At 34.3% G+C, this 14,438-nt stretch overlaps 1 protein-coding gene across 1 annotated transcript in view; it reads right to left on the bottom strand.

Moving 5' to 3' along the window:
- Nucleotides 1-14,438, bottom strand: part of MINDY2 (MINDY lysine 48 deubiquitinase 2) — a 66,037-nt gene that overhangs the window by 2,229 nt on the left and 49,370 nt on the right. Inside the window, exons 6-8 of the mRNA XM_063089609.1 lie at nt 12,719-12,861; nt 3,439-3,612; nt 1,418-1,612 (exon numbers count right to left, since the gene is read on the bottom strand). Coding sequence (XP_062945679.1) covers nt 1,418-1,612; nt 3,439-3,612; nt 12,719-12,861 — 512 coding nt within the window. The remainder of the gene's footprint in view (nt 1-1,417; nt 1,613-3,438; nt 3,613-12,718; nt 12,862-14,438) is intronic.

A 14,438-nucleotide genomic window follows, 5' to 3' on the forward strand; every position in this document is an offset into this window, starting at 1 on the left:
AGAGAACTTTTTGAGTGAAAAGCTATGAGTGAAAAGTAACATGGTAGGATTTAACTATTTTTGTGCTAGAAATAGAAATTTTATATTTATTTTAATGGGGACATCTATAGTTAGTTTCATCAGACCTTAAAAGGCATCTTGCTTTCTTGTATTCTCAAATCAAAAGGGACAGTTATGGCATGGTACAGCTAAACATAAAAAAGCAGAGTAATTTTTGATTTTATGAAATAAGATGTAACATAGAAATCTTAGATTTATCATAGAAACCCACCTAAAAGTCAAATTTGCAGTGCTTAAAACATTTAACTTGGGAAAGTGAAAGGTGGGAAGGTGGTAACCTTTGCTGAATACTTACTTAGTACCTGTCAGACACTGGGTTAAGTGCTAACATTATTTGTTCTTCACCACAAACCTAAGGGTTGGATTATCTTCTATTTTACAGATAAGGAAAATGAGGCTAAGATAGGTAGAGGACTTTGTCCAACGTGTTGCAACTAGGAAGAAGGAACAGAAGCAGGAAATGCAAATCCATATCTATCTGACTCCAGTCTACAGTAGTCCCTTTATCTGCAGTTTCACTTTCCTCAATTTCAGTTATCCCTGGTCAACCATGGTCCCAAAATATTAAATAGAAAATTACAGAAATAAACAATTCTTAAGTTTTAAATTGTGTGCCATTCTGATGAAATCTCATGCTGTTCCACTCTGTTCTGTCCTGGATGCGAGTCATCCCTTTACCCAGCAAATCTATGCTTTACACACTACCCACCCTTTAGTTACTCAGTGGCCCTCTTGGTTGTCAGACTGTTGCAGTACTGCAGTTCTTGTGTTCAAGTAATCCTTATTTTACTTAATTGTTCTAATTTATTATTAGTTATTGTTGTTAATCACTTACTGTGCCTAATTTATAAATTAAACTTTATCATAGGGATGTGTGTATATAGAAAAAAACAGTATATATAGGGTTTGATACTATCCATGGTTTCAGGCATCCATTGGGAATCTTGGAATGTATCTCCTGCAGTTAGGGAGGACTACAGTATATTCTTTCTGGTAGTACCTCATAGTGCCCTCTAGTTCATAGAAAGGACTTTGTTGTTAAGAATTAAAAGAAATAAATTTGAAAAACCTTGCCATCAGAACATCAGGAAAAATATTTTACTAAATGAGAAATATATGGGCTGACCAGTTCTCCATACCAGCCAGCTGCGCCCACCCTGCGAAAAAAGAAAAAAGAAAAGAAAAGAAATATACTACAGGAGTCACAAACTCAGGACAATACCATAAAACACATGGGTGCTAAAATGCTAACATCATTGAAGAGTCAATACCTAATTAAAATTTTTTTATCTCAAGCAGGAATTTCTTTATTGCTAAAGTGATCATCATATTTAAGAATTGGAACGCTAGTTTTTACCTGAGCCTGTGTAGAAGCAGCAGCAGCAGCAGCTGCTGCTTGTTCCTGTTCCTGATAGTATTGAGAAGCCCGTCTATCCTCTTCCTCTTGGAGTTTCTTTGCTAGTTCCAAATCACTGATTCCTTCTGGGATTTGTTCCCAATTTATCTCTTGGTTCTGCTGTTCTTGTTGCAGAGATAATGCCATAAGATAGTCCTAAGAAATTAAATTATAACCATTTTTAGCTATGAGATTTTACCCAAGAACTAATTAGTACAAATATAGACATTATATCTATAAAGCTATGAGAATGGCTTTAAAAAACCATATCAGAGCTTAAATATTAAAATGAAAGTTATCTAAGTATTTCCCTTGGGGAGTTACGAACTTACTTCAGTGATGTTGTCGTTCTAAATATTCTTGAGTTCATTTGAAATTCTTTCTAGAAATAGTACAAGAGAACTTAAAAAAGTTCATAGAAAGATTCGTATTACCTTTTTTTTTTTTTTTAATGACCGGTAAGGGGATTGCAACCCTCGGCACAGTGTCGTCGGCACAGTGTCGTCAGCACCGCGCTCAGCCAGTGAGCGCACCAGCCATCCCTATACAGGATCCGAACCCGCGGCCTTGGCGCTACTAGCGCCGCACTCTCCCGAGTGAGCCACAGGGCCAGCCCTCATATTACCCTTTAATTCTGTTTTTCCACAAACTTTTTGAAGTATCCTCATATATAAGGCATTTAAGAAAGCTAAAAAAAAAAAAAAGTTCTCCCTGTTTACAAAAGAAACACATGGTTGTAGAAAATTCAGACAAAACTGAAAGCCATAAATAAAAAAGTTTAAATAACCATATTACACAGAGATAACTACTACTAATATATATCCACCTAGCATCTTTTCTATATTTACATACAAACTCAAACACATCTCCTATCCTCTGAAACTACTATAATTTGTATTCTCTTCCATTTAATGTCATAAAAGTCATCTGTTTAACAAAAATTATAAAAATTTCCATTATTTATTAAATATTCTTCCCAAAGGTGATTTTTAAAGCCAACATAGTAGCCTATCATACAGTCATATTCAATTACTTAACCACCCTCTCCTCCTCCCACGTACACACTCAGATTATTTTCTATGAGGTAAAAGTGGTGCATTTTGGTCAAAAGTGGTATTCTCTAACTGAATACACACTTTATTAAGAGTTAGTGCTTGAAACTTCACACAGTATCCCCCAAAATATGTACAATTGTGTGTCAATTCAGAACAAAAACAAAAGACTCGGTGATGAATGAAACTTAGTACTCTGTACACCCCGTCCCCTAAATAATAGTTCCACTCACTAGTGCACCTCCTGCTGTGTCTGTTTCTTCTTATCTTGTACTCTGAAGCTTAGAATACCCACTTACTCTTTATCCAGTGCATGTTTTCTACTTTTTCTGACTAGTCAAAATATACCCCAAATATGTGCTCATCTTTTCCTCCCTACCACCCAAGCCTAAGCCATCATCACTTTTTGCTTGGACTGCTGGTCTCTGCTTATACCTGTGTCCTTCCTATGCATTCTCCACACAGCAGTCTTTAAAAAAGGTTAAGTAGATCATATCACTTCCATGTTTAATACTCGGCATAGCTTCTCTACTGCAATTAGAATAAAATTCAAACTCCTTTTCTTTTTTTTTTTTTCGTGACCGGCGCTCAGCCAGGGAGTGCACCGGTCATTCCTATATAGGATCCGAACCCGCGGCGGGAGCGTCGCCGCGCTGCTAGCGCAGCACGCTACCGAGTGCGCCACGGGCTCAGCCCTAAAATTCAAACTCCTTAAAATGACCTTCACAGGTCAATATGATCTGGCCTATTGAACTAAAGTGCATAATCAATGTATATGTAGCATGATCACTTACCTATTCAGGAAGTGTCAGGAAAATTTTACAAGTATATTAATGAATAAATCTTTAGTTCAAAAGTTTTGGATAACTGAATTCACATTTGAAAACAATGAATATTTTAAACAATATGAAGAAGAAAAAACAAATTTACCTGATCTATCTGATCTTGTTGTCCTTTGTATACAGTTTCAGGGTCTGACGGAGGCCGCAGATGAAATTCTGAGTCACAGAAATTTCCATCACCATCTACATTGTGCAGGCTTTCCCAAACAACTTTTTCTTCAGTAAGAAACCCCTGGTCTGTTACCAACAAATACAGTTGACCCTTAATAAGAAATAACAGAAGAAAAAGGAATGTCAAAGCTAGTTAATATAGTATTTAAGAAAAATTTTATTATTTGTATGTTTAGAGCATATTAATTATTCCTACTAGTTAGGCAAAACACAATAAATAGACCAAGTAGATACCTAATTTGATCAAAACCACCTGGCTTTGAATGTAGTTTATAATTGGCACACTACAGTATAATGAGAAATAGGAGGTCTTGGCATGCTCAACTAATATGACTTATAAACAGCTTTGAAGGGTTTCTAATCTCATTTTGCAATATAGAAAAATACTATACGAGCTCCTGAAAAATACATCAGGTAACAAATAGGACACAGTTTCAAAAAATAATACCACATTGACTGTTTCTGGGGGGGTTGGGGAGGCAGCTGGCTGGTATGGGGTCATTGCCTATAATAAATTCTTAATTTAAAAAAAAATTAAGCCTATATGACTAATCCAATTCACACCAATTTTTAGTTCATTAGTTGCTTTTGCTTTGTACACCGATAATACTTTGTACCTATTTCTACTGTAGCAACAAACCACCAGTACTATGATTGTATTTTTCTGTCTTATTCCTCAGACTGTATTTTTAAAGCTCTGTATCTCTGGATCTAGTGTAGGGTCCACCATAAAGCTGGAAAGTAATATTTATTAAATTAATCAATGAACTCATATTGCATTTATAGTCAGTACCATAGAATTTAGCATTGACCTTTACTTTTTCAAATGCATCAGTTCTTACTCCAATCATGTGTAAAGTTTATATGCCTGGTATACCATAGGTTTGTAAGCCATTTTTCTTCAGATTTGCCAAAGATATGAGTTTCTGTTACTTTCTCAGAGTACTCACTAATTAATATAGTGTTTACTATTGATTAAGAATCATAGTTTTCATGGTCTCTCTTATTCACGATTAATCTTAATAACTAAGAAATTCCTGTAAGGAGTTTAGTGATGTTGATAGAGAAATTTACTGACTAAATTCTGAAGCTTTAAAAACCAAGTAATTATTATTTTTGAACATTTACTATGTGTTCAGCACTGTGGGACACAGCTCCTCCTAAAGTACAAAGTCTTTCTTGCTGTCTACTACCAGTTACATTCTAGAGTTAGCTATATACACTGATTAATTCAAATGGTCATTGAAATTATTACAGCAACATGAAAAGTGTTCATTAAAAAAATTTTGGCACAAAATTTAAAGATTGTTTCAAGTAAAAATTAAATCCAGGTCCATGCTTCTATTTATTTATTTTTTAAATCAGGTATGTTTCAATTCACCAAATATTTGAATGTATACCATATGCTTAGCACTTTGCTAAGTGCTTTGGGCTTCATATCATGGAAAATAATGATACCACCTTTCTCTGGTATTATGTGCCCCTTTTATGTGGTTAAATAGAATCCTGCATTTACCACTGTCATAGCACTTTATACATGGAACTACAGTTGTCTGTTTACTTATCACCTTTAATACCTTGAGCATCACCGCCATGCTTCTTCATTCCATTTTTTTTGTGGCTGGCCAGTACGGGGATCCAAACCTGTGACCTTGGTGTAATAAGGCTGTGCTCTAACCTACTGAGCTAACTGGCCTGCCCCCTAACAAATGTTTAATACCCAGCTAGGGTCTACCTTATACTATGATAATTTAAGAGAAACACTAAAAGTTCTTTCTAGCTAATTTTCCACTGAGTAGATTTGACCCTTCTGTTTATACTTATCACGACATATTTTGACATATTTTATATTATAATATTTTACAATATCTAAGTTTTATAATTTGTTTTATGTAGTTTATATATTAGATTGGCTCCTTGCTAAACATAATCTTAATAATTTTTCTCCAAGTGACACTTTAGGAAGGATAAATTCTGGGAAGGTTTCATTGAAAGTAATTATCATCCATAGCATATGACTTATAAGTTTTAACTAAAAGGGTGTTCCTTTCTTGGTATCACTAACTTGTCTTCTCATGGATCATCAGCCTCAACTTACTCCTCTTTTAGATCATAACGTATATCCAAAAAAAATCAATAACTGGTTCACTGTCAACAATGCAGATTATTACTTAACAGTTCCTTTATACAATTAAAGTATAGACTAGCAAAATATCTATTACTATAGTACTGAATAGTTTAGGTCAACTTGATCCTGAGAGTCTACAGTTAAATCACCATCAAGAATATTTCTTGCATTGACCCAGCACTTTTGCTACATTATCTAGTCAAAGTTCTCTATTTTAAGACTTGAATTTTACTCTTAATCTCACTCACCAGTGTCTAAAATACTGAAAAACATAATTTCATAAAAAAACAACTAATACAGAATAGGTACATCAAATTCTTAAATTATTATGTATTAATGCATATTATAGTAAAATAATAAATATATGACATTAGATAATTTTTATGATTTTTTTTAAAAAATAGGCAATTGGATCACAAAAGAAGAGTGGATGAAAACCTACTGTATCTAAAATACCTTCATAAATTAATTCTATACAGAGTAATTAGTTATTTGTATTAAGAACATACCTGACAATATCATCACAATTTGTAAATTGATAAAATAGAGAAAAACTTGTCAAGTTTAATAAAAAGTAATTAATTCCAGTTTTTAAAGTATGGAATGAAGCACTGCCTGAATATTTCTTGTTAACTAGTTTGGATTCAAATTACTTAATGTCTTTGGACCTTAGTTTTCTTTTCTTATGAAGTGATATAGAGGCACTATAAGAGAGTTTCTAAGTATTTTGTAAATTTCTAAGGTATTTTATAATTTCAAAAGTTATACATTTCTAAGAGACACTTTCTGAGGTATAAAATTTATAAATTTCTAAGGGACAGTTTCTAAGGTATTTAATAAATTGAAAGATGAACTTTACTTCTATTTAGCAAATACCAGTCTTCATCTACAATGAGCTTTCTTAACCACCCAGAGACAGAATGAAGCATAATTATTAATTTTAAAGTCAACTTGAAAGTGGACTTGAAAGTCAGATTGGAGCTGCTTATAAACTGAGTGATCTCGGGCAAGTTACTTAGGGCCTTCAAGTCTGTTTGCTGAGATATATATCCCTTAGATATAAAGTGAGAATAATAATATCCACATCTCATAGAGGAGTTGTGAAGATTAAATGAGATAATGAATGCAAAGTTCTTAGTATAATGCAAGGTACATAGTTGCTTAAGAAATAGGAGATATTATATTCATGAATATCACCTAAATCTATCACAGTTTCTGTATCTATCTTCTTTTGCCTCCTCTTTCAGAGAAAAACATGTATCTCTCTGCCTTACTATGGAGTCTTACAACTTTCCTTACTCCTATTTGCACATTTCTCTCTTCTCCCTTTTTAATTTTTTTAAAAAGTGACACTTTTTGACATATCGACCACCTTTTAAAATAACTAAATTTAATGGATTTTTACTTAAAAATTATGCATTCTGTGGGGAAAAATTCCCACTATAGCCTCAAAGAGGAAACAGAATAAACAACTTTAATTCTTTAACATAGCTTTAGTATTTACCCCAAACTGTATCTCCTCCTAAACTACGTTTTACTTCTAATCACTAAATGTAAAGTAAAAAAACAAACAAAAAACAACTTCAAAAACCTTGGGTGTGAATATACTCCAGAGAGCTGTCAGTAATTTAAAACCAAGACGTAGGGGAAACAGTTATGACATGGACATAAAGGTTGACATGGTAAAAGGATGATCAAGAGGGAGTCATGATAGGGAAACAGCTACACAGGTACCATATGAACCAAAGATCTAGAAGCTTTGTGATTTATACAGGGGCCAAATAATCAGCAGTGTATCTTAGCCAAGAGCAAGTAGAAAATACTGAAGTGTAGAAGGAGAATCATAAAAATAAAATGGAATAATTAGATCTTGGATATAGAATTAAGAAAGAATAAGAATACAACAGTCATAATCATATGGATGATATGAAAAGCAAAAGAGACCTAAAAGGGTCTGTTTCTAGGAAAGAGGTGGTTTATTCACAACCCATTTTTATACTTCCAAATTTCCTGCCTGAATAAACAGTCATCTCACTATCTAGACCCACAAGAATGGCCCTGAAAACATCTGCTTTCTCACGGTCTCTTCATCCTGCTTTCAGATGCTAACCTAGTTATGCTGTTGAAAAGTACAGATCTTCATAGAATCATAAGCTCAATGTGGATTTGCCAAGATGATCTGCCCAATTTAATTGTATAAGATCAGGTGGAAGTACAAGGAGGGAGGTAACATAAATGATAGCAGAAATCGGGGTTATATGTATTTGTTACCAAGGGACAGGTGAAGGATGAAAAGTTTAATGAAGGATTCATGGGGGGTGCTATTACAAGTAATGACTAAAAGAGCTGGACTTGATTGCTTTGCTAGTAATGGAACAAACAGTGGAGGTACATATGCAGAATTTAGGAATGGTAAACCACAAAACTAGGAATGATAAGAAGACTTTCCTACAACAGGAAGTCAATTAGTATCTGGGGTCAGAGAAAATGTCCTGTGCAATCAAAAACATAGTTCATACTATATAGTTAGTTGGAAAGTATGTAGTTGACTGGTAGATATTATTCAGGAAAAAAATGGGTCAATTTGATTAACACATCCACTGTGACCCTATGATGGCTGAAGGCCTAATAAAAAGTTTATGAAGATGGAATCATGAAGTTAATAAACAGAAAGTATTTGTCCAGGTACAGGTTTTAGAAATATCTATATAATTTTCAATGCCTTGGTATACAGAAGGTCACTAAAACATCTAACCTAACAGAGAATTTGCCCCTGCCTCTATCACATATCTAGACAAGAGTAGAATGTAGACAAGCATAGGAATGTAGCACTGGAAAACATTATAATAGACTAGAAAACACATATATCTCTGTTCTGGTCAAACAAAAGCCCATAGCTCATACATCTCTAGAGTTCCAAAAGACTTGAGATGACAAAAGATTTTCACAATCAGTTGGGGTTTAGTATATTCCCAAAGAAACTGGTACAACCAGTACTGAAAATGGAGTTGATTTTTCCTAGGTAATCATTTTTGTCCTGCCATCATGGACTTCTTCCTTGTTCGTCCAGGTCCTGAGATGATAATGACATACGATATATCATGGGTACTAGAAAGCATAAAGATTCTTTCTGAAAATCATAATAAAAATTAACCCACAAATAAAATAATACAATTATAGATATTTATGGCTGATCACCAATTTATCAGAAATTGGCAATTATTATTAAAGCGCCTAGTTACAGACACCATTTATCTGTACGAGAAAAGCATTCCATCCAGATGTTAAATTTATTGTTTGTTGAAAGTATATCTTGAATTCTGTGGGATGTAATGTGTTTATACTACTGATGTTCCAGAGTTCACAGGGGTAGGGAGTTGGAAATAAAGTGATCATTAAATATGAATGCATAAAATGGTCTTAAAAACCCAGGGTTTCTCAAAAGTGAAGTTAGAAGGCATTATGAAGATCTAAAAGTAACCATATCTAGCTTGAAAAAGCAGCTTTCTATTTTTTTTTCTTTACTTATATCCTTATTAGATCACAGATTCTCTGGGGCTCAAGTTTACAAAGAACTACAAACATTCTAATTACCCAGGAATTAGTGGGAGAGAATAATAGTTTTAATGCTGAACAGGTTTAATAGAAAAAAGGCACAATCCTCCACCCTATTTTCTTATCAAGCAAATGAATACCATGTTGGAAGAACCCCTTCTCTAAATTTTATTTAATATTCCACTAGTATTTTTAAAGTATTCCTTTAGGGCCTCTAGTTCTACACCAACAGCCGACGTGTTATAGATTCTGTTGTAAATCAGGTAATCAGGCACTGTGTCAGTGAAGAGGATAGTCAATGTCTCTGACCCTTGTAAAGAATACACTCACTGGGTACTCTGCCAGAAGCAAAGTAGTGTCTTATCTAAAGACTCTCAGGATTGGAATGATGGTACAATGGGAATATACGAAATAGAACTAAGAGGATTATAATGTGGCATAAATAAATAGCCCAAAGGCCCATAAGATCTCTGGAAAACAAGATTTGGATCATATTAAAATGGAGTTACACTACTAAATGTAATGCACGGTACTTGATTAGATCCTGGTTTGAAGAAACCATCCATAAAATCATTTTGGGGAAAATAGTCTCCTTTGCCAGTTCTTACGCTTGTATGATCCTTAAATGTTGGCACTTCTCAAATCTCTGTTCTAGGTCTTTTCCTTTCTTCTCATTCTGTATTTTTCTTGTAAATCTTATTCTCTCCACAAATTACTATCTGTACACCAAAATTACTCCAGTATCAAATCATTTACCCCACATTTTCACTTGGAGGGACGTCTCAGACAAACAGGCTAAGGCTGATCTCCTATCTTTCTTCTCTTCCAATGTTTTGTTTTAATAAATAGCACCACCATTCATCTAGAACCCAGAAATTATTCTTTCTTTCTTATTTTTCACATCCAATCACCGAATCTGGTTGTTTATATCTCCTAAGTGTCTTTGGAATCTGTGTACTCTCCATTCCTTTACCAAGTCCAAGTCATAATCTCTTACTTGTCCTCCTGCAATAGTCTCCTCACTAAATCCCATATCTACTCTTGCCTCAAAGTCCAAAGCACCTTAATGTTGTACAAGCGGCAGAGAGACACACACCACTAATGTTACAATGTTTAGCCACAGAATAAGATTTATTGAGAAAATCTTCGAAGCACAGAAACAGCAGAATGCACACATTCCCTGAGCTACTGTTATTTTATAAAAAGGCGTGATTAGTTCAGACACAGAGAAATGGTAGAAAGTGCTCCAGGACAGGTACCCCCTCCTCAACCATTTAAGATTGGAAATACCTACCTGACTAGTAAAAGACTTCCTCATCAAGGATATGGCCTTAATAGAAAAGGAAGCATCTAGAGCTAAGCTTTGGGAATGACACCAGAGAGACCTTGTTTTCCCACTGAACTACCTCACTCCCACTCATTCTTGAGCCAAAAACAACAACAACAACAACAACAACAACAACAACAACAACAACAAACTACTAGGGCCATCAGAGTATCAACTCAAGTCTCTGCAAGATCTGGTACCTGCCTATCTATTTAGCCTTATTTCATGTTTCTGTGCTATGCTTCAGCCACACTGACTTTCTCTTAATTCCTTAAGGAGTCAAGCTTTTTCCCTCCTCAGGGCCTTTGCATACATGTTCCATCTGCTTAGTTAACCCTTTTTTGCTAACTGATTAAATTCACAGAAGATTCAGTTTTCAGATCTCAGTTTAAATGTGACCTTCTTAAGGAAGACTTTCCTGACACCCCTAACTAGCTTATAAGTCCTGATAAAAGCACTCACAGCTTGTGGTATGTGTCCTTTATAGAAATATCTCAATAGAAATAAATTAATAATTGTTTATGTAATTATTTAACATCTGCCCCTTGCCAAACTAGAAGGTCCTTAAATTATAGGAACCATAACTACCTTACTTATGGCTGAGTATATATACCTACTACTTAGCTGAGCACCCAGGCATAATGCATGCTCAATAGATATTTGTTAAATGAATGAATAAATTCTGGACTTGAAGAGGTCAGGTAAAGCAAGATGACTTAGTATTCACTATGTACCAGTAATTCTGATTCTAAGGTCCTTTGGCCTTAGATTTCTGAGGAGTGTGGATGGTTTTGGGCTCATACCTAGCCCACATCAAGCTAAAATGTCAAAGCAATACAAATGTACTATTGCTATAACTAAGATATTAATAGGAGAGCTAGAGCTTTAGGGTATTCTTACATAAGCAAACAAATCATTATTTTATACTATTCTGTGTAATTCATTGATTAAAGTGTTGAAGAAAATATGAAGACATGATTTATGACTTCAATAAGGTACTTTTATTTAGAAAAAGAAGACATGTTTACATGTAACGAAAACTGGTAACTAGGTACTAACAAATAAGGGCTAAATAAGGATGATGTGGCTAATAACAGCTACAGGATGGTTAAAGCAATGGTCCTCAGCCTTAGCTGAACATTAAAATCACCTGAGGAGCATTTAAAAATACTGATGCTCAGGTCCCATTTCCAGAGACTTTGATTTAATTGAGTTGGTGGTAGATTCTTGGCATTAGTATTTTTTGAAAAGCTCCTGAGGTAGTTCTAGCATACAATCTGGGATAAGAACCACTGATTTAAGGAGAGAAGGAGTAGCTTTACTGAAGAGTTTGTATCTGACATGCTTCTTAAAGGACTTAAACGCTTAAAGAAGCATTTGACATGCTTCTTAATTTGGACAGGCAAAAAGGAGTGAAAAGAGCTTTCTAAATAGGGATTAAGGAGTAAGAAATGGAAGTAAACGCGCAGAAATGAGAAAGCATAAAGTGTGTATGGAGATGGAGAATTATCAATGAGTAGACACAATTTTGGTTGAAGTAAAGTGCTGGCATAGGGGAGTGGCAGAACATATATTTTTATCCTTTGGGTACTAGGTGCTACTGAACATTTTTGTTATATCGTTGACATGATCAGAACAGTATTCTACTGTAGAAGTCTGGGTATGAGCTGATAAACTCCTGAACTAGGTGATAGCTGTAAAAACAGAAGGGTTGGATGCAAGAGATAACAAAAAGGGTGAATCAGTAAAATTATTTTGGCATAGACATAATGGCACTATTAGAAGAATTTACAGTTACACTGATAACTTTAATTATACCAAACACTATCATAAAGATAAATCTTAATTCTTCTAAACTCCTTTAGTGCTCAAATATAAACATCCATCATCAGAAGTCATCGTAGTTCTACCTCTAAGGTTTATCTTTTTTCTCCCCCTTGGAAAGAAAATAAATATTCTTAATGCAGTGAAAAAGTTGACTTAATTAAAAAACAAAAACTGATTTGAGGTAACACTTCAAATGCTAATCCACTCAATACTAAAGAAGTATTTAATAATTATCTTCATAATTTGATGGTTAAGAAATATTATACTACAGTCTTTTATTTTGAAGTAGATCAAAAGACATCTCTAAATCGAGCTCCTTTCACTTAGAATAACAATTAAATAGCTATTTCTATATCATACCTTGTATTTGGTCATGGTGCTAAAATGATTATTCCGAAAGAACACACAAAGTTCTCCTTCCTGAACCGTTGAAGTTAGTTCACATAATCCATGGTATGTCAGTTGAGTGGCTGTGTTATTTAGAAACTGCTCAGCTACAAAGCCTATGGAACCAATGCATAATATTAGATGGAAGAATAATTTCAAAATTAAAAAGTTATTTGTTTTCTATTCACATTGTGTTCCAAATATGGAGAAAGGCCAGTCAATAGACTTGTCCTATTATTATATAGTGGTCCCAAAGTACAGATTCATCTTTTTAATTTTGCTATGGAATATGTGTCTATAGATAGTCCCATCCTAAGGAAATAGTTATGTGAAATTCTTTTTATCAATAAATGTATTTACTTATACTTTATCTACTTCCAAAAAGGATTTCAGGCAGCTTTCAATAAAAGACACAGACACAATAAAACTAAAACCCATTAAAGCAAATAAAAAAGCAGGAGTTAGCAATTTAAAAAGTGGGTAGGAGAGAAAGATGTATGTCAACAGCTACCTCCCCACTGGTTAAGTGTTTAGAAATTAAAAGTAGCCTTAACAAATTGAGTTAAGATTTTAACAAAGATCCCAGATAATTCTCAAGTCACAAGCTGCTCAATTCTTGCCCCAAACTAAAAGTAGGCATAAGACTGAACAGAAAGCAATGGGAAAACTGATGCCATTTTTATTCTAATCTCCTCCAACATATGCCACTCATTATGTAGATGATTATCAAGTTTAGAAACAGAAATTATCTCTTTTCCTTTTGAAACACAATGAAATATACAGAAGTGATCTGGGGTTTAATTTAACAGATATATGTACAGTGGATTTTCATTATCTGTGGGTTAGTATTTGCAAGTTCATCTACTCACTAAAATTTATTTATAACCACCAAATCAATACTCACAGCACTTTCATGGTCATTTGTGGACATGTGAATACTGGCAAAAAATTTGAGTTGCCTGATGTGCACATTCCCAGCTGAGGTCAATCAAGGCTATGTTCTGCCTCCCTGTTTCAGCTCTCATACTGTTAACAAGTGTTCTTTTTAGAGTCTATTTAGTGCCACATTTCTCACATTTTTGTGGTTTTTGTTGGTGATTTTGCTGTTTAAAATGGCCTCCAAGCATAATGCTAAAAGTGCTGGCTAGTGGTCCTAAGTGGATAATGGCTATGATATGCCTTATGGAGAAAATACATGTACTAGATAACTTTCATTCATGAGGCATGAGTTGTAGTGCTGTTGGCTCTGTGTTTAATGTTAATGAATCAATAATATATGTTAAATAAGGTTTCTTTAAATAGAAACACACATAAAACAAGGTTATGTATGGATCAGCTGATGAAAATGTTATGACCAGAAGCTCACAAGAACCTAACCCTGTATTTTCGCTAGGAGCAATAGTTCAGAATTCACTAATTGGTATTCATGGCAACTTTACAGAACATAGCTACCATGAATAATGAGAATCAACTGTGTAAATATTTTAAAACCTGTATTTCTCTTCTTTTTTCTCTCCCTTCCTCCTTTTGCTCCCTTCCTTTAGTAAGGAAGAAATATCTCAGAAGCAATAGCGGGGGGAAGGAAATGCTCTAAAAAGTTTTATAAATGAACTGATAGGTGCAGATATATGGAGTAAAGATGAATCTGTGTTAAGAAACTAATACCTCAACAAGAAATTGAAAATAAACTTGG

Source organism: Cynocephalus volans, chromosome 3, assembly GCF_027409185.1.
Source record: "Cynocephalus volans isolate mCynVol1 chromosome 3, mCynVol1.pri, whole genome shotgun sequence".
NCBI classification, from domain to species: Eukaryota; Metazoa; Chordata; class Mammalia; order Dermoptera; family Cynocephalidae; genus Cynocephalus; species Cynocephalus volans.